Source organism: Arachis hypogaea, chromosome 19 (assembly GCF_003086295.3).
Source record: "Arachis hypogaea cultivar Tifrunner chromosome 19, arahy.Tifrunner.gnm2.J5K5, whole genome shotgun sequence".
Taxonomy (NCBI): domain Eukaryota; kingdom Viridiplantae; phylum Streptophyta; class Magnoliopsida; order Fabales; family Fabaceae; genus Arachis; species Arachis hypogaea.
Window position 1 is genome coordinate 143477804 of NC_092054.1, and position 18829 is coordinate 143496632.

At 33.5% G+C, this 18829-nt stretch overlaps 1 protein-coding gene across 1 annotated transcript; it reads left to right on the forward strand.

Moving 5' to 3' along the window:
• Positions 1–7792: 7792 nt before the first annotated feature.
• LOC112775370 (phosphoenolpyruvate carboxylase 4) lies at positions 7793–14780 on the forward strand. Its single transcript, XM_025818948.3, has 20 exons — positions 7793–8496; positions 8823–8986; positions 9145–9262; positions 9436–9513; positions 9611–9679; positions 9828–9906; positions 10019–10095; positions 10178–10273; positions 10378–10516; positions 10820–10924; positions 11156–11223; positions 11310–11546; positions 11938–12063; positions 12138–12239; positions 12309–12455; positions 12675–12773; positions 12921–13009; positions 13163–13289; positions 13372–13578; positions 13649–14780. Exons 1-20 carry the CDS (start codon positions 8341–8343, stop codon positions 14471–14473), a joined length of 3108 nt encoding a protein of 1035 aa, XP_025674733.1. The 5' UTR covers positions 7793–8340; the 3' UTR covers positions 14474–14780.
• Positions 14781–18829: the final 4049 nt, after the last annotated feature.

An 18829-nucleotide genomic window follows, 5' to 3' on the forward strand; every position in this document is an offset into this window, starting at 1 on the left:
TCCCTCCTTAAATTCTCTCATCTACTTCTCACCCTTTTTTCTATCTCTCTACCCTTCTCACTTTATATATAATTCTGATATATTTATATATTATTATCTAATTTAATAACTAAATGTGTCACATGACATTCTCTTATTCAAATTGAGAAAAAATATTTCCCTCCAAAATTGATAAACTCCCTTCTTAAATTCTCTCATCTATCTCTTTTTCTTTTTCTATTTCTCTCTACTCTTTCCACTCTATATATAATTTGTAATTTATATTTTATATTAATAATTTGACAAATCAAAATGTGTTATCAGATATTTTTTTATTATATCTTTATCTTTCTTTCTCTTTTCTCTCATTCTCTATTTTTTCTATCTTTTTGTTGTTCAAAAAATAAAATTAACAAAATAATATAATTAAATAAAAATATTATTATTATTATTATTATTATTATATACATATTTTTTTAGTTTTGTTTATTTAGTTTTAAATTTTTACTGTTTATTTTTTTAATTAATATATATTTTTATTTTTCTTCTTTTAAATATTTATTAAATATAATTTGGAGAGAATATTAATGTTATGATTAAAAGTTAAAATCAAGATTCAATTGTTTAAAAAAAATTAATTTTGAGTTAATTTTATAACTATCAATATAATTTTTTTATGCTAATATCTAATTATATTTTTATATATAAAGAGAAAAAATATTATTTTTAAATACCAAACATAAAAATAATTATTTCTATTTGTACAACAGACTTAACACCTAATCAAAAGTATACAAATTAAATCGTTTCAAATTTTAGATAACGAATATTAAAATTAATTATTAATAATAAATCAAACTCTTTCACATGAAAATAATAACTAAAAATCTTATTATTTGATCTTTTTTTACGGAGACCCTGATATTCTTAGCCGATAGAAATTTTTGTCCCCTACGATCTTTCTTATAAAAGTAGTTTGATTCTATAATTTTTTTGTGCTATAATCTATAATGTCAGGACAAAACTGATAATTTTTTAAAAGATTTATATTCTCATAATGTAATTATGAATAAAAATACTAGTTAACACCTAATATTATTATATTCCTCTAACTAATAAATTATATATTTAATATACATTTGACATGGAAGTAATAGCGGCATACCTGTGTGCTGTGTGATCATGTAACAAGTTCATTGTTATCTTGCTCCTCGGTTATTGATATTTTATGTCGATATCATCATAAAGTAAAATATCATCATTGAAAACAAACAAAAAGAAACATAACAAATTTTTTTTTTTTAAATTTGGTAAAAAATTCAATGCTACTCCTTCCTAATATATATTGGTATATTGATCACCTCCTTTTCTGGAGAAGTAATTACTAATTAGTTGTACTCGGATTTGCGTTTATTTATATACGATTGTTTAGTTATCATATTTATCTATGGTTGAGTTGCTCAAGTTAGTATATGTAAAGCTGTGTATATATAATAAATTTTATGGTCAATTGTTTTATTAATTCATAAAAAAGTGAATTCAAATGAGACTAAAAAATTAGTATTTTATGTCCTAACTTGTTAATCATTAAAAAAGAAAAATTGTAATTGGATAAAAAAAAATTAATGATCAAGTATTTTGTATATTTTATTTGAGCTTGAAAAACGTGTTCGAAAAAGATGGTATTAAATTGCGTGTTAAACTTTTTTTTTTCCCTGTTGGTGTAACCTAAAATATATAAACATTTTATGTGTATGTTGTCATCACATGTATTATTATTATTATTATTATTATTATTATTATTATTATTATTATTATTATTATTATTGCTACTAGTACGACAACGACAATAATGAAGACTACATTTCATGATCAAGAAGCCTTACTGCCTTAACATTCAAGATAGAATGAAAATGTAAAAGTAAGGAGGAATCCAAGATACTGTTTATTATTATATATTCTGTGTTCCTTTTACTTTTGTTTTCTAAGAGGCATTGGTAAAGAAGAATTTTAAGATCTCCTTCTACCAAGTGAGGAGGTTATTTAGCTGGGTATGTGGGTGAGCCAATGTGGAGTAGTGCTAGGATTAGTAATTTTGTGATTTGTAATTATTAATTTGTTATTATTAATATTTTTAATAGTATAAAATTATATTTAATAATGTAGAATTACACACTCTTTTTTTAATAATTAAATATTGACTAAATTTTTATAAAAGTGATGACCTCTAAAACTTTCTCTAAAATAAATTATAGAGTATCCAACTTAATCATTGAGGGATATAAACTTTATAAAATAAATTTATAACGAGATAATTAAGTTCCATGACAAATTTAACTTACAAATTACAATAGAAATTCATCAAGAACAAACACTAAACTAAATCTATAATGATTTTATAAAATAATTTTAATAACAACATAAATAATTATTTTTTTCAATTAAATATACAATTTTAATTAATTATATTTTATATTATAGTATTAGTGATTTTCAAAGTACTTATTAATTATTATTAAAAATTAAAAGATAAAATATAACTTAATCTATTGTGTATAATATTATCAAATCTTAGGTGCGATATAACTCATAATAGGCTAAAGTGGCAGGTAAGATACAAAAGTTGCATTTAAAAATTAAGAAAGAAGCTGAAGAAAATACTCCAAATTCAAAGCAAAAAAGAGAAAAATGAAACCGATTATTCCACACGACTGTAGCTCCTTAGATATAGACAATAAATCGTATGTCAATCCTTTGCAAAAACTTAAAATCCTATGACTTTGCAATTTTAAATACATTGATTTTGTGTTCTTCTTGCTTATTGATCCATTAAAAGAATATTGATTTTTTCTTTAAAAAAAATAAAAATAAAATGATAATTTCAAATTTTTTAGTACGTATGAAAATCTTATCAAATAAAAGTATAATCATTAAAAAGAAACATTTTGTTTAGGAACAAAGTTAGATGTATAAGTGATTTTTAAGTTTCAACTAAATTTTTAACTAACTGACAAAAAATAGTTTTTCTTTTCCTTCAGTATAGAAAATAACATGAACGTTTTTCCAAAACATATAAAATTTTCAGAGCAATAAAAAATTCTAATAAAATAACACAAAATTAATACAAAATAAAACAAAAATTCTACCAAAAAACAACGTGAAAATTCATAAGTCAAAGCAATGCAAAAATTCTACTTTTCTCTTTCTTTTTCTTCAAACATAGTTCATTCGTTTTCATTCCAAATTTTCCACGAAAATTCTTGTATTGATTTATTCCTTTGACTTTGCAAAGGACACTTTTTGTTTTGTGTCCATGCTCAAATTGTGAGTAATGGCAAAATAATGCATCCTAAGTTAGGTGCCTTAAGGAACACTCTTTCTCTTTGTTATCGATATATGCAGTTGTCTCATTGAGTTCAAAATTCTTGGACTACATTGATGGCATTCTCCCATGTTGAATCTTTGGCTTCTAATTATTATTTAAGTAAAGTGACAATTAAATTTGAAGATTTCGATTTTGGACTAATCAATTCTTAAAAAGAAGTGTCAATTTGGTCTTTTAGGATAGTAATCGATAGATACATAATGTCTTTCTATTAATTCATCAACTAAAACTTAACAGTAATACTTATGTGTACTGCACCACCTTAAATAACAAAATATATGGACAATTTCATTTTGTTTTACGCTATTTATTGATAGAAGGACATACATATTTATCATTTTCTATCTTAGAGAACCTAATTAGTACTTTTCTTCTTCTTCAAGGATTAATTAGTCTAAAATGAACATTTTTAAAAATTTAATTGTCATTTTATTTTTATGATTATTTTGAACCACGCACTCCACATGTGCAAAAATGGTGTCCATGTTTTTTGTGGGTACACATAACATTGGACTCAAATGAAGGGTAATTGAAATTTTCCACTTTCATTTACCTTCATATGAACAATATTACAATATTGAATATATAGTGGTGTAAATGATATATATATATAGTTGTTGGTTTTTTGTTGTTTACGGTATTTTTGAAAGGCGAAATTCGAACCTCCAATACTTAATTATGCGGACAAATGAATTTACTATTTGACTAACCCAAGTTGATTTTATAAATAGTTGTTTTGCAATGCAAATTGACACCAAATCTTATTTGATACATTTAATCCACCATGGAAGTTGTGGTCATCATTTTTTTTTAAGCCAAAGGCCTACTTTTTAGTCATTCCTTTAATCATTGTGATATTGGAAGAGATTATAATTACTTGTGCTCTGAATTAATTAAGGTCTTTTTTTCCCTACAATTAAGGTCTTACAAGGTGAATAATTATGTGCATGTTAGGGAAAGTTTTTTCTGCTGGCTATTGGGCTTCAAAGAGAGGCCTGTTAAAGGCCCATTCATGAAAGAGAGAAAATCTTATTAAGAATCTCACGAAATCCCTGATCTTATTCGTTTATATAAAACTTAAGAGCAGACAATATGGATAAACATCTTAAAGAGATTATGACACAAAACATTAATTAATAGTGCATGAGGACAAGGGCTTGTGTACTCTTATTCTTATACCTTGTGTAGTCTTGGTTTCTATAATGTACAAATTACATATTATTGGTAAGATGCTCTTATTGTTATGAACTTCATAATGAATAATTTTTTTTTTTACTTTTTAATTCAACAGGTTCATGATTAATTTATCACAAATTTAAATATTATTTAAAAATTTTTCATTAACTAGTAAATTACTATATGTACAAAATTAAATTTAAATCTGTGACATTTATTTAAATAAATTAAAGAACTAACTATTAGGCTAATCTAAATCAATTCATTGAATGGAGGCTTAATTAGCAAGAGGTTGCTTCTTTTGATAAAGGGCCTACTCATTTAAAATAACTCAAACTCCAAACAATTATTGCGTTATTTTGTAAGCATCACACCCCAGAATTCTTATAATTGTTAGGCTTGCAAAGCGTAGTGCTTTAGGAAGCATGTCAAAATCACAATCATGTAAGCCATTTTATGAAAATTATCCACTAGCCTTTGTCATTGCTTTCTTCTATTTAGCCAAAGAATATTACATTAAGAATTGGTTGGGCCCTTCATGCAACTAGTTAATACTTAATATAGATGCATTCTTTTATGTTTCTTATTTTTCTAGACATACAAATACAATGGTTTAAAATGTAGTAAAATCGGATTTTCAACAAGAAGGGTCTCATTCATGTTTCGTTTTTTTTTTATTATTTAATTTTAACTTGATATTTTTTTACCAAGAAATCAAAAGGAATGTACCAAAGCATTTGTCCTTATTCTTGTTCTTTTCTTTTATGCATTTGACCTCTTGTGGATAATAACACTCTTTCTTTTTTTTTTTTTTTTGTGTGGATCACTTCCTACTAAAATATTTAGCGTACTAGTCCTCACCAAACTTTAGTAGGTATCAATTTGATTAATTTTGAGTTAAATAAATTTTATGCTACAATCATAGGTTTTTATGTTAAATTATTTCCTAACAAGTGCGCCAAAGTCGTCAAGTAAAATTGAATCTATATGAAAAGGAAAAAAAAGTACACCTTTTGCATATCTTTGAATAAAGAAAATTCATCATAGCAGTTCACAAACCGTGCCAGTTAGTTAATTACCTTAACGAGTGGATGATCTATCTCTGCTTTTCAACCTGTGAAGAGGATATGAAAACGATTGATATGGCTATGAAGGGAACCAAATCCTCGGTATCAAAAGCAAACTATAAAGTTAACTAAAACTCACGAATAAGCCGCCATATTCACCTAAAAGTGAACAATATAATGAACTACTCCTTCCTTTTAAAAACCATACAAAAAATGCTTTTAGTTACGAACTAAATCAATCAGAGTCCTGCTAGGAGATAAACATCTTCCCAAAAATTTAAATTGATTTTTAGGTTTACTAAGAATTAAACTCTTGACCTTTTCGATCTAGAGTTTTAATACCATATCATGATACCACTCATCCAAAAGCTTCGGTTGATGGAAAAAAGTAATACTAATGGTTATATCTTTAATACTCCCTAAACTTCCATTGCACATATTATACAAATATTTCATTGGCTCCTCATACTTTTCCAATCAGTTATTACATATGTTATACATATATTTATCCATAATTATAACGGAATAATTAAATTTTTCATTAACATTAATTTTTAGTTGCCTTTGTAATTATATACTATTATTTGCATTTTGATATGAATGTGAAATGATCATTTTATATTTCTATACCTATATTTATATGAATGATTGGTTTTATAATAAGATATATTTAAAGGATTTAGTTAATATATATTTTGAAAGTAGATGTTAATTATAACTTCATAAATTAAGAAAATTTTATAAAAAAGGGTAATAAAATAAAAAATTTTAATGTATTTATTTTAGAAAAATATTAGGAATTAGGGGTGTTTATGGGTCGGGTGAAATCAGGTTTGTCCTGATTCAGGCCCAACCCTAAATATATACCGGATCTATTTTTTAAAACCCTAACTCGGCCCTAGACTCGATAAAACCTAAATATTTTTGGACCACAATTATACGGGGTGAAAACAGGGTCTTTAAAGCTTTAACAATAATTTATAAAAGAAAATTTATTTATAAAAAAAATTATTTATTATGCACTTATTTATAAAGAAGAAACTTGTTAACGAAAAATTGGATATCCATATTTGAATTTGAATTTGACCATAAATTCTAATTTGATGCTTCTTTGGTCTATTTTCTAATTCAACAAGTGTGATTAAAAATAAAACAATAAACTTATAATTAATATAACATAATATTAAAATTAATTTAAAACATATATATATTTTTTAGTTTCATTAAGGTGCACATGGGTCGAGTGAAGTCAGGTTCACCTTGACCCGGACTCGGCCTGAAATAATGATCGGGTTTATTTTTGAAACCCTTACCCGGTCCTAGACCCGATGAAATCACACCAAATTAGTCCTTAAAATATTCGGGGCCGGACCGGGTCTTCGGATCGAATCGGGTCATGTGCACCCCTACTTAGGAATGGAAACAGGCCAGGCCAAGCTTTGCTCTTAACAGGCCTGGTTTGTCATGTAATCAATTGGCCTGAGTCAGGCCTGCAGCTTGTTATAGGCTTTTTTTAAAGTATTAAGTCTGGCATGTTATTCAGCCTGGCTTGATTTGAAACCTGTTAAAAGGCCTGATAATTTTTTTTACAAAAATAAAAATATTATTTAAAAAAATTATTTTTTAATAAACATATTTATATGTAATATGTCATATTTAATATTTATAAAAAATTTAAAATATCTCATAATTTTGTTAATAATAAAAAAATTATTTATATAAGTAATTATGTATTAACAGGCCCAGGCAGGCCTGACAGACCAATAAGACTAATTAGTTAGCCTGAGCCTGTCCTATTAACATAATAAGGCTTTTATAAAAGTCTGAGTTTGTGCCTATTTTATAATAGGTTAGGCCAGGCTAGGCCAAACACAGGCCAGACTATAGGCCTCTGGCAGACCGCCTGACCTTTTTCCACCCCTACCCCTACTAGGAGCCATTAGATTTATTATTTTTGGCCATCACTTAATCATTAACTCAATTTTTTTAGTCTAATTTATTTAGTTTAATAATCCAACAACATATTTTATCTCATACTTTTAAAGGCTAACTGATAGTCAAAAAATAATAAATTTTGATTCTAGTATTTATTTTTATTTTATATATAAAATAAAAAATTAAAAAACTTTTATTAATAATAAGTTTAACATTTGCCCTTAATATTTGTGAACCCCATATTTAAAAGTTTATTTTCAGTAATTATACTTTGTCTACACAAATTTTGAAAATTCTACTAATTATAGATACATAAAGTCTTGCACTATAGGCCTTAATATTTTTGTCTTGTTTGAAGATGGTTGACAGAAGAGTAACAGAGGTAATAGGTTCTCCATGTTAGATATAGCATAAGAGAAGAATATTCGCGGAGCAACATAGCATGGAAATGAAGAGTGAAGGAGTCACGTAACGTGGAGCAAAGCAAAGCAAAGGGGTCACCGGTCACATGATTTTGAAACTCACTCACTCACTCACTCACATGTTTGTTTCAACGACCCTTTTCTCCTTCCTTCCTTTTCTGCCACATGTTCCTTCTTCCATTGCATCATGCATAATTCCCCGTTGCCATTCAATTCTTTGCACTAAACTACATCAAATTTGGCCCCACACTACTTTTCCTTTTCCCCCTCACAACTCTTTCACCACTACTCACTCTTTTTCCACCTCTTCTTCTTCTTCTTCATTATTATCACTTCACAGTTCACACTACTCTTGTGTTGAGACTGAACAGCAAACATGACTGATACTACTGATGATATTGCTGAGGAAATCTCCTTCCAGAGCTTTGATGATGATTGCAGGCTGCTTGGTAATCTCCTCAACGACATTCTCCAGCGTGAAGTTGGAACCACTGTTGTTGACAAGCTTGAGAGGATTCGTGTGCTTGCTCAGGTCTATCTCAAAACACTAACTTTTTGCTTTTTTCTAATACCCTTTTCTCTTTTCTTTCTTGGGTTTTGATTCTTTTGCAATTTGCATGCTTCTCCGTGATTCTAAGGGGCTTTTTTCCCTTTTCTCTTCAAAAATTACTTATTCTGCATTTGGTGTTTGATCATGGTGCATGGAAGAGGAAGTTGACATAATAAGGAGTGATGTGTGTGTGTAATGAATGGTTATGCATATGGTGGTGTGAGTTCATGCATAGCACGAGAGTCTTGGATTAGATGTGAATTTTTGGTCACACTAAAGGTTTTTGCTATGTTTTTCTTGTTGGTTAGAGTGGCTGTAATATGAGGCAGGCAGGGATTGTGGACATGGCTGAGATGCTTGAGAAGCAGTTGGCTTCAGAGCTATCAAAGATGACACTCGAAGAAGCTCTTACCCTCGCTCGCGCCTTCAGCCACTATCTTACTCTCATGGGAATAGCTGAAACTCATCATAGGTAATTTGGTTAACCAATTGTTGCTTTTTCTGGATTCGCTTGGTAAATTGATTATTGCGCTTCTTTGATATATCATAGAATTATGCATATAGCACAAACTGCAACAAGTACTGCTTTCAATCTGTGGTGGTTTTTTAACTCTAATTCTGTTTATGCAGGGTTCGGAAAAGAGGGAATAATATAGCACAAACTGCAAAATCATGTGATGATATCTTTAACCAGCTTGTGCAGGGTGGAGTTTCCCCTGATGAACTTTATGACACAGTCTGCAAGCAGGTTTATTTTTATCTGTACTTGTTTTATTTCTCATATGCATAGTCTGAGAAGCATAGAATCCTTGTGTTTTCTTTATGCAAACAATTATTTTCTTATTATTTGCTAATATCCCAATAAGCAACCTGTTCCACTTTCTTTTACTCTTGATTTCAATTTTATTTTTTCTGCCACAGGAGGTTGAAATTGTTCTTACAGCTCATCCTACTCAAATTAATCGCCGTACCTTACAATACAAACATATTAGAATTGCTGTGAGTTTTTTCTTACTTGTTTGGCCTTAAGAAATTTTCAGAACAGCAAATATCATAGTAAGGATTGTCTTTAACAACATTTCCCACATCCATGCAGCATCTTTTGGATTATAATGATCGACCTGATCTTACCATTGAAGATCGAGAAATGGTGATTGAGGACCTGGTAATTTCCATGAACTATATTTTCACTCTATAAAAGGCATCACACTGTCTTAGGATAAGAGATAATCGGTTTAACTGTTAAGTAGGTGGTGTGGTTCCTTTCTTGGATATGTTTCTTCAATTCACATTAATCATGATGGATTTTTCAGGTGAGAGAGATAACTTCAATATGGCAGACCGATGAGCTTAGGCGTCAGAAACCCACTCCAGTTGATGAAGCTAGAGCTGGTATACTGATCTGAGTATTGTGTTTATGAAAGCTCATGAAGACTTTGGTTCACAGTGAAGAATTTTTTGCACAGACACTGATTTTTGCTGTATTAATTTTTGGTTTTCTTAGGTTTGAATATTGTGGAGCAGTCACTCTGGAAAGCTGTTCCTCATTATTTACGTCGAGTTAGCAATGCCTTGAAGAAGGTTGGTATGTTCAATTATGGTCAATCAGTTATGCATTTTTCTAAATTCTAATATTTTCAATATAATATATCATCTTCTGCAGCATACTGGGAAGCCACTTCCATTGACTTGTACTCCCATCAAGTTTGGATCTTGGATGGGAGGCGATAGAGATGGAAACCCAAATGTGACAGCAAAGGTGAGCCTTATTACCATCCTCTCAATTGCCACATGATTTTGCTTTTCTGAATTGTTGTAAGAGGATACTTCTCTTGCTAACTTTGCTTTTAACGGATATAATAGGTCACAAAAGATGTATCCCTTCTATCCAGATGGATGGCAATTGATCTCTACATCCGCGAAGTGGATAGCCTCCGGTTTGAGCTATCCATGAACCAGTGCAGTGAGAGTTTGTCAAGACTGGCACATGAAATTCTAGAAGGTTTGCTGGTTGAATTTTATTCTCTTTGCTGAGGTCTATCAAATGCCAATGGACATAGTCATTCATCTTTGTTTTATATTAAGTGACCACCAAACTGTCTTTTAAGTATTAAAACAAATCCTTGTGTGCATGCAGATTTGAGTTATTTAAAATCACTTCAGTTGAATCCCTTTTACATTGAATTATTAGATGTCATTATGAATGCTAGTCTTATTTATCTTTTATGCTTGATGAACTGTTCCATGCATATGTTTGATAAACCATTTCTAAGAGTTGTTCATTACTTCACTTCTTTCTCTACAGAAGCTAACCATGAGAATCGCCATGAAAATTGGAATCAACCTGTGAGTAGAAGTCAGTCACTTCCAAAACAACTTCCAGCAAGAGCACATTTACCCTCGTTTGCTGGTACACATAATAATGTTCATAATTTATCTTCCTAGTTCTTTGTGCATATCATATATCTATGATATCCATATTTTTGTCTGCTAATACATCACAAAGATATTTTGATTTCTTTTTTAATCAGAAAAATTCTCCTCTCTGATTAACAGAAAATTTTTTCCCTCTTGAGAAAATAGGAAACATCATTCATATACAGTTTGGAATATATTCTGAATTCTTTGCAACATTTTGTAGAAAATGGTGAAGCTCAACATCCCAGACTAGACATTCCAGGACCTGATCACTCACAACACAATCACAAGGTAGATCATATCGGTAATCTATTGATTTTAAGTATTGCTGGATTTACAATTGCTTCTTGGATAATATGTATTTTTCTAATTGATAGGAAGGTGAGGTTTCTTCAACACTATTCAAAATTGGCGAAACTTCAGCAAACTCCGGGGCTTCTGCAGCTGCAACATCACCTTCTTCATTCAACTCCATTCAACAACTTGGTCAAAGGAAATCATCTGCAGGGTCCCAGATAGGAAGGTCCAGTTTTCAGAAGCTTATGGAGCCTAAGCTCCCTCAGCTTCCTGGAATTGCTCCTTACAGAGTTGTCCTTGGCAATGTAAAAGATAAGGTATCACTTCATGTTTTTTTCCAGTGGTAACTGATAAGTGCTTTAAAAATGACTATATTGATGCTGCTATTCAATATCTGCTTAATTTGTTAGAGAAATTATACATGTTGATATCAAAACTATTGACTTCCTCCATGGCTTTGAGAAGTCGGATGCTTATAAATATAGCTCCATGTTGTTGGTATTTGTATAATAATCCATAAAAAATATTTGTTTGCCTGGTAAGGGAAGAGTTGTCCATATAAGGTTTGTTTATGAATCTTCACTAGGACTAATTCATTTCTGCATATTGTTATGGAACTCAGAGGTTCTCTCGGTTTGTAATTAGTATTTTGTTGACTTTCCAATGTCAATCTTATAATGGCATGCATATTCTGTTGTGTTTGTTCAGCTTGAGAGAAGTCGTAGACGGTTAGAACTTCTTCTTGAGGATGTTTCATGTGACAATGATCCTTTGGATTACTATGAAACCACTGATCAGCTTCTGGAACCTCTTCTCCTCTGTTATGAATCTCTGGTACTCTTTTGTATCCCTTGTTCTTTTTCCAAAAAGGTTATCTTGCATTGGTATTTAACAGTTCATTTCCTCAGCAATCATGTGGATCTGGGGTGCTAGCCGATGGTAGACTCGCTGATCTGATTCGTAGAGTTGCTACCTTCGGAATGGTGTTAATGAAGCTAGACTTGCGTCAGGTATGACTTAAATTGCATGCTTCCTTTGGCTCAGGAATTCATTTCTGGTCTGACACTAGAGTTGAACAGGAATCTGGGAGACATGCTGAAACAATTGATGCAATTACTAAGTATTTGGATCTGGGAACATACAGTGAATGGGACGAAGAAAAGAAACTCGAGTTCTTAACAAGAGAGCTGAAAGGGAAGAGGCCACTAGTTCCTCATAGTATAGAGGTAAGATGCTAAAGCCCAAGAAATTTTAGTTAACTAAACGCCACTGCTAACTCTGATAGACACAAGGTCTCAATTAGTTTGTGTTCCTGATCCAAGAAAAAGCAAACAATAAACATTTTGACCCTCGAATGCATCAAAATACTACAAACTTTGAGATGACTCATTTTCTTGTCTAAATTCCTGACTATTTCTTATTGGAATGTTGCTTTGTTGTTTTAGGTTCCTCATGAAGTCAAAGAAGTCTTGGACACCTTTCGAATTGCTGCTGAGCTTGGGAGTGATTCACTTGGAGCCTATGTGATATCTATGGCCTCAAATGTAAGATTACTAATCTTCCCGCTTTTGCATTATAAACAAATTGCATCATTATAGGTTCCTTCCAGTCTTCAAAGGACACAGCATTGATTAAAAATTGGTGGTTATGATTATCACTGACAGTGTTGGGAGTTTTCTGTTGATTTTCAGGCAAGTGATGTCCTTGCAGTAGAGCTTCTACAGAAGGATGCACGGCTTTCTGTTGCTGGAGACTTAGGAAGAGAATGTCCTGGTGGAACGTAAGTATGGAATCTATCTTTATGAGGGCCTAAAAGTTTGATTCAGCTTTGTACATAAGCATGCATGAAGCACCTTGCTATGGTGAAGAAGCTTTTAAGTCAATTTTCCAGTTGGAATGTATGATTTTTACTGACATGCATCTTGGTAATCAGTTTGCGGGTGGTTCCTCTATTTGAAACTGTGAAGGACCTGAGAGGAGCTGGTTCGGTTATCCGAAAACTTTTATCAATAGATTGGTACCGTGAACATGTCATTAAGAACCATAATGGACATCAAGAGGTACCTAAGCTAGATCAATTTCATTTCTTGTTATAGCTATTATGTGATATTGATGTGATGACAATATAATTTTGTTATGCAGGTTATGGTTGGATATTCAGATTCTGGCAAAGATGCCGGCCGCTTTACTGCTGCTTGGGAACTTTACAAAGCTCAGGAGGATGTTGTAGCTGCTTGCAATGAGTATGGTATTAAGGTTACACTGTTCCATGGCCGTGGAGGGAGTATTGGTCGCGGTGGTGGCCCAACGTATCTGGCTATTCAGTCCCAACCACCTGGCTCCGTGATGGTAGGTTAAGCCTTGTTCCATGGAATGGGTTATATAGATAAGATGATACTATTTGAATGTTTTATTACAGGGAACACTAAGGTCTACTGAGCAGGGAGAGATGATAGATGCCAAGTTTGGGCTGCCACAAATAGCCGTGAGACAACTCGAAATATACACAACAGCAGTGCTACTTGCAACTCTTCGGCCGCCTCATCCGCCCCGTGAAGAGAAATGGCGTAAAGTCATAGAAGAGATCTCGAATATCAGTTGCCAGTGTTACCGCAGTGTAGTCTATGAAAATCCTGAATTCCTTTCCTACTTCCATGAAGCCACACCTGAAGCAGAACTTGGCTTCCTCAACATAGGCAGCCGGCCGGCAAGAAGGAAGAGCTCGAAAGGAATTGGACACCTTCGCGCCATACCCTGGCTATTTGCATGGACACAAACCAGATTTGTGCTTCCTGCATGGCTAGGTGTTGGTGCTGGATTAAAAGGTGCATGCGAGAAAGGCCACACTGAAGAGCTAAAAGAAATGTACAGAGAGTGGCCATTCTTCCAAAGCACAATAGACCTTATTGAAATGGTTTTGGGGAAAGCAGACATTCCTATTGCCAAGCATTATGATGAAGTTCTTGTGTCTAAGGAGAGGCAAGAACTCGGCCGCCAACTAAGGAGTGAGCTCATGACGGCCGAGAAGTTTGTGCTGGTGATTAGTGGCCATGAGAAACTTCAACAGAATAATAGAAGCTTAAGGAGGCTCATTGAGAATAGACTTCCATTTCTCAATCCGTTGAACATGTTGCAAGTGGAGATACTCAAGAGGCTAAGGCGTGAGGACGACATCCGAAAGATCAGAGATGCTTTGCTAATCACCATTAATGGAATTGCTGCTGGGATGAAGAACACAGGTTGATTTTGATTCTCAAGAATCATGAACTTTAGGTGCTTATAGGGACTTACTAGAATTGTGCTCTATTCAATGAAAACTTTGTTTTTAGAAGCATAATCTTAGCTGGTACTTTATGAGCACCCAATTCTGTCTCTTCAAGGACAATAATAATGTACAATGTTTCAGTGTTTCACATGTTCCTTGTCTTTCCAGTTTCCACCTAGTTTCATATTAAAGATTAATATCCCCATTATGATGTCTATTATGGTTTGTAATGTACTCAGAAAACAAAACAATAAAATAATAATGTGATGTAAATTTAGTTTTCCCATTCTGCTTCATGTATTTCTTTACTCTCTAATAATTTTGGTAGAAAAATATGTTTTTTCTTCAACCTCATCAACACCAGATTCCGAATTTCAAGTGATTATGAATTCCTATAATAGCTAAGCCCTTTATAGGTTTATTATTAATGTGGGATGATTTGTTGTTTAAACACTCGAGTTGTTATAAGGGAGATGGTTGGCTTTGCGTCGAAGGTTTGCTGACAAAAAATAACTTAAACTGTGCTTTCTACTTGGTGTATGGAGCTCATGTGCAGAATAAAAAACCGATGATGTGGGAAGAGTTAAGCTATATTGTGGGCTTATGGCAGGTTTCGTTTTGTTTCATAGGTGACTTTAATGCGATATTATGAGTGGAGGAAAGGAAGGGCGCTACTAGTTTACCAGCTTCTGCAGAGGACTTTAAGGAATGGGTGCAAGACTTAGAGTTAGTAGATTTACTGCTATCAGATCAGAAGTTCACATGGTTTCGAGGTCGATCATGTAGCCGCATTGATAGAATCCTTGTCAGTTTAGAGTGGCTTGAGGAGTTCCTGGATACTCGGATGAAAGGGGGACCTAGAGGTCTATCAGATCATTGTCTGTTGATTTTAGAGGATACGAGGGTGAGTATGGGCCCTAGACCTTTTCGAAATCTGGATTCTTGGTTTACTCATGGAGAATTTTTGAGGATGGTGAAGGATGAGTGGAGAAACTTGGGGGATAGCCAATTCACTAATAAGCTGAAGGCCTTGTCTGTACCGCTGAGAAGATGGCATAAAGACAACTGTGGGGACATGGACAATAGAATCAAGAAATTGGAGGAAGAGATTAAGAAAGTCGATGACATGGTTAGTTCTGGTAATTATGACGGGACGGTGGAGGCCAGACGGAAGGCTCTTGTGACTTGCTGTGCGAAGTGGTACACCAGGAAGGAGATTCATTGGAAGCAGATGTCTCGATCTCAACATGTAACACCCTAACTATCAAAATGTCACGCTTCTGGCTGTGCTATGATGACTCTTCTAATATTTAATACTAAAATATGAGCCTGTTTAAAACTTAAGACCGCATAACCGTTCATAAACGCTTATCGTGAAAACATAAACATATATGTACATACAAACCAGATACAATACCTTCATATATATATATATAGCTTAAATAAAATTCAATAATCATAAAATTCAATAATCATAAAATTAAATAAAATTCTGATTTAAATAGCCAAACCTCATTATTTTTGGATTTCTAAAACTTTAAATCATAAATAGAAAAATAATCCAGAAGTATAGAGTTTGGATAAAAATTTTAATTTATTTCAAATTCAATTAATCAAAATTGCCTTAAATTATTTTCAATAAAGTGATTTCCCGAAAATAAATTGTAAATAAATATATGATTTGAGATTAGTTCAAAATAGGACTTTTCAAAAGTCTTGGATCTTACACAACATGCTAAAGATATGGACAAGAATACGAGGTACTTTCATAACTTAGCATCGGCTAGAAGGAGGAACAATAAAATCGACTCTCTACTAATCAATGGAAGATTGGTGCGGAATCAGGCCAGAATAAAGATTGCAATTAGAGGGTTTTATAAGGAGCTGTACCGACAGGAATATGCTCCTATGATTGGATTCCGTGGTGGGTTGGTCAGGCAAATTGGTGAGGAAGAGGCAGCAAGGTTAGAGGTAATGCCATCGCCTGAGGAAATATGACAGGCAGTCTGGGACTGTGAATTCAGTACCGGGTAGTGATGGATATAACATGAACTTCATAAAGAAATGTTGGGGTGAGATTGGCCAGGAATTTACAGAAGCTGTGATGGGGTTTTTCCAAAATGCTAGGTTACCTACGGACGCTAATATAACATGGGTGACGTTAGCTCCAAAATTTGTGGGAGCTAAGGAAATAAAAGACATTCGACCAATTAGTATGGTTGGTTGTGTGATATCGAAAGTTTTGGTGAGAAGAATGCGGGTAGTGATGTCAGGTATACTGGGAGAGACTCAATCTGCGTTTGTTCAGGGCCGCAAAAAACATGATGGTGCGCTTATTGCTTGTGAGACGGTCCAATGGCTGAAGTTGTGCAAGAAGAAGGCTACAATTATCAAGTTAAACTTTTAGAAAGCATATGATAGGGTGAGATGGAGCTTTGTAGATATCGTGTTACAGAAGATGGGCTTTGGTCTTAGATGGAGGTCATGGATAAAGGAATGTGTGACTACAGCATCTATGTCGGTGTTGATTAATGGGTCACCATCCAAGCCGTTCAGTATGGAGAGAGGTCTAAGACAAGGAGACCCTCTCTCACCGATTCTATTTGTTCTTGTCGTTGAGGTCTTGCATAGGATGGTGGGTGAGGCAGTAAGGAATGGACGTATATCTCCACTGCTGGTTGGAAGGGACAACATAGAGCTGTCGCATCTCCAGTTTGTCGATGATACAATTTTATTTTGCCCCCAGAAAACGGAGACAATCATGAATTATAAGAGGCTTTTGCGTTGTTTTGAGTTGATGTCTGGCTTGAGTATTAACTTCGATAAGTCCAATTTGATTTTGGTTAACTGTGAGCAAGGTTGGGTGATGGATATGTGTGGTTTGTTGGGATGTGCGGAAGTCGCTTTACCTGTTAGGTACCTAGGTATTCCTCTAGATGCGAACCCTCAGTTGACGAAGACCTAAAAACTGATCATAGATAAAGTGGAAGAGAAGCTTAGTTTATAGAAAGCAAAGTCTCTCAACAAGGCTGGCAAGCTCGTTCTCATAAAATCTGTTCTTAATAGCTTGCCGGTGTACTACCTTAGCTTGTATAAGATGCCTAAGTCGGTAGCAGAAAAACTTATTGGGTTACAGAAGAGGTTCTTATGGAGTAAAGAAGATGGGAATAGCGGAATACCACTAGTGAAATGGGAGATGTGCAAGCTCCGAAAAAACTAGGGGGCTTGGGGGTAGGAGATGCGTTGATCATAAATGTGTCGCTTCTGTTCAAGTGGTGGTGGCGCTTTTCGAAGGAGGACTGCTCACTGTGGAAGAAGGTTATATGTTCTTGTAATCAGCTGAACCCGAATGTAATGTTATCAAAACAGCCATTACCGACAAGAGGTGGCTCGTGGAAAGATATCTGCCATCTTAATATTCAGAATCAACAGGTGAGAGATAAGATCATTAGTGGTCTGGCTATGGAGGTGGGAAATGAAAGACATGTTAGGTTTTGAGAGGATGACTGGTTACAAGGTGGCACTTTGAAAGTAAGCTTTTCGAAACTCTTCTCTGTTTCAAATCAACAAGGATCTGTTATAGGGGACTGTGGATTTTGGGATAGACTAGAGTGGGTATGAAACTTCCAGTGGAGGAGAGAGTTATTCCAATGGGAGTTAGAGCTTCTCAATCAACTCCATGACCGGTTAAGGCTAGTTAGATTATCGACTAGTAGAGAGGATACAGTTATACGAAAATTTGACAGAACATGTGTTTTTTCTACTAACAATTTTGTGCAGGTCTTGCAGAAAGAGATTATCTCGGAGGACATCACCAGCTACAATTTCACTAGCTGGTATGGAGAGGATTGGTTCCTCCAAGAGTGGAACTTTTTGCATGGTTTGTTTTAGTAGGAAGGGTTAACACGAAAGAAAGATTGAGTAGGCTAGGGATTATTCATCAGAATGATAATATTTGTGCTTTGTGCAAAAAGGATGTAGAATTTGTGCATCATCTTTTTCTTGGTTGTGAGTTTACGTGGCAGGTGTGGTGCGCTTGGTTGATGTGTGCTGGTAGAGCTTAGGTTGCTCCGGATACTGTCAAAAAGCTTTTTGAGAGTTGGATTGGAGTACCTGGTCGTAGTTCTGAGCATAAGAAGTGGCTGGTAGGTTTCTTTGCGATCATTTGGAACATTTGGCAAGAAAAAAATAACAGAGTGTTTCAGAAAGTAGAGACGGGTGTTGTTGGAGTTATAAATAGGGCGTTTTTGAGCTACAGAAAATGGTGTGGTGTCGATCCGTTTGGTTGTTGATGGCTATGCCAGATATGACAACGGATTATACCTTTTAATATGT